At 32.3% G+C, this 2,202-nt stretch overlaps 1 protein-coding gene across 1 annotated transcript; it reads right to left on the bottom strand.

Annotated features, from left to right (window-relative positions):
- Positions 1–768: 768 nt before the first annotated feature.
- Positions 769–1,700, bottom strand: LOC308658864 (olfactory receptor 6C3-like; the record flags this gene model as incomplete). Its single annotated transcript, XM_081311778.1, is given in 2 exon segments — positions 769–785; positions 788–1,700. Coding segments are annotated over 2 exon segments (930 nt in total).
- Positions 1,701–2,202: the final 502 nt, after the last annotated feature.

Here is a 2,202-nt window from a genome sequence, read left to right as displayed (position 1 = left end):
TTACTTTGTAATTATACTAGTCTACAAATTTAGAAATGAAATGTATTAGACTTCAAGTTTTCTACTCAACATTACTTGGGAAAAATTTATAAATGGAACAATTAATTTGAAATACTCCTGTGGTATAACTATTAACTGATAACTCAAGACAAAAGTTTAATTGTTGAGTTGATGGTCATATGATTAACATAATTATAATGAAACTTAAATTTATATTTGTATATTAACCAAGGAACTCAATTTACAGAGAAAATGAAAGTGATGCTCTTTAAATTTCACAAATCTGTACATTTAAAGATACAATACAATAGAACACATTACCTATAGGGATTGAATTTAATGAATTCTACAGAACATGTAGAACTAAATACATTATGACATTATTAATATTCACCTTGAAAACATGAGAGAAATTCCATCTGAAGTACAATGTGGTGATATAAGCAGAATTAAAACTATTTACTATATCATAGAGTATGTTTTAAATAAATACATGCCATTTCAAAAGAAAATTCTGTATTGGGAAACTTTGTCATACTTTTAAATAACTTGGTAAACAATATGATGGATGTCCTTGGGTGTGGAAGTGGAAGGAATGGACCAGAAAAAAATTTAAGATTAAGTATAATGTGACTTTTAAAGAAATTATTAATGAACAAGAATATTTAGTAAAGATATTTATGAATTTCAAGATTTTACTGAGTTGCTTTTTATAGTGTCCCTTGGTTTTTGTTTGTTTGTTTTTTTGTTTACAAAAGTTTCTTTTATTTATTTGTAGAAAATACTACTCTGTGGACCACATCCTTGAAGGCTTGCTTTACTTGCTGGTTCCTCAGGGTGTAGATGAAAGGGTTCAGCATGGGGGCAACAGAGGTGTTGAGAATAGCTACTCCTTTAGTCAGTGATGCCTTTTCTTTGGCAGACGGATTAGCATACATGAATATACAACTTCCATAAGAAATAGAAATGACAATCATGTGAGAGGAACAGGTGGAGAAAGCCTTTTTTCTCTGGCTGGCAGAGGGAATTCTCAAAATGGTCCTGATAATGTACATGTAAGATAAAACCACTAATGCCAAAGTGATTAGCAAAGTAACCAAAGCAAAGTAGAAACCAATGACTTCTAGGAGCCATGTATCTGAGCAAGACAGTTGTAAGAGGGGAAAATAATCACATGCAAAGTGATCAATGACATTGGAAGCACAGTAATCCAGCTGAAGCAGAAGCATCAGGGGTGGGAATATGGTCAGAAACCCACCCAGCCAGGCACACAGCACAAGTAGGATGCAGAGTTTCCTGCTCATAATGGTTGTGTAATGAAGGGGCTTGCAGATGGCAACATAGCGGTCATAGGACATGGCAGTGAGAATGTAAAATTCTGTCACTCCCATGAAGATAATGAAAAAAAGCTGTGCTGTACAATTGTTATAGGAAATGGTCTTATCCTGGGTGATAATAGCGCCTAGAAACCTAGGGATACAAACAGTTGTAAATGATATTTCTAAAAAAGAGAAGTTCCGGAGGAAAAAGTACATAGGAGTCTGTAGATGGGAATCCACCAAGGTTAGAGTGATGATAGTCAGATTCCCAGTGACACTTAATATGTAAGTGATAAATAAAAACAGGAAAATTACAATCTGAAGTTTAGGATCATCAGAAAGACCTAGGAGCACAAATTCTGTGATCACTGTATGGTTCATCTCTCTCTCTTTTTTTTCTGTTTTTCCCTGTCTCTGGGTCTCTCCTTTTTCCTCTTTTAAAGATATTGGGGATAAAAGAAATTAAAGAGAGAAGAAAGATATAATTATTATGAACAAGATGGTCCTTATTGATACAATTCTGAAATATCTTCCATAATCTCTAACAATTTTATTTACATTATTACTCTCTTTGCATTATATTTTATGACATATTTGTAAGGCCAGCTTGTTTGCTACAGGTTCTTTTATTTTAAATCTAGCAGCAGTGTTTAGGGAATTTTTATAAATTAAACCAGATGATTGAGCAATGTTGAATAAAACCAATAATTTTTATGTTGAGTCAAATTTCTGCAAAATATTATTACCTTTTTTGTTGAAACAGTTATATGAATCATGAATTTTTCTTTCTTTTCCCGTGATGAATATGTAAGCTCATACTACAACCTAAAAACAAAAATAAATTATCTTGATTTGATCAAATGGCAAAAGTAAAAATTTGAAG

The sequence above is a fragment of the Spermophilus citellus genome (genome assembly GCF_964194105.1).
Source record: "Spermophilus citellus genome assembly, chromosome: 10".
NCBI lineage: Eukaryota > Metazoa > Chordata > Mammalia > Rodentia > Sciuridae > Spermophilus > Spermophilus citellus.
This window is presented reverse-complemented; position numbering and strand designations above follow the sequence as displayed.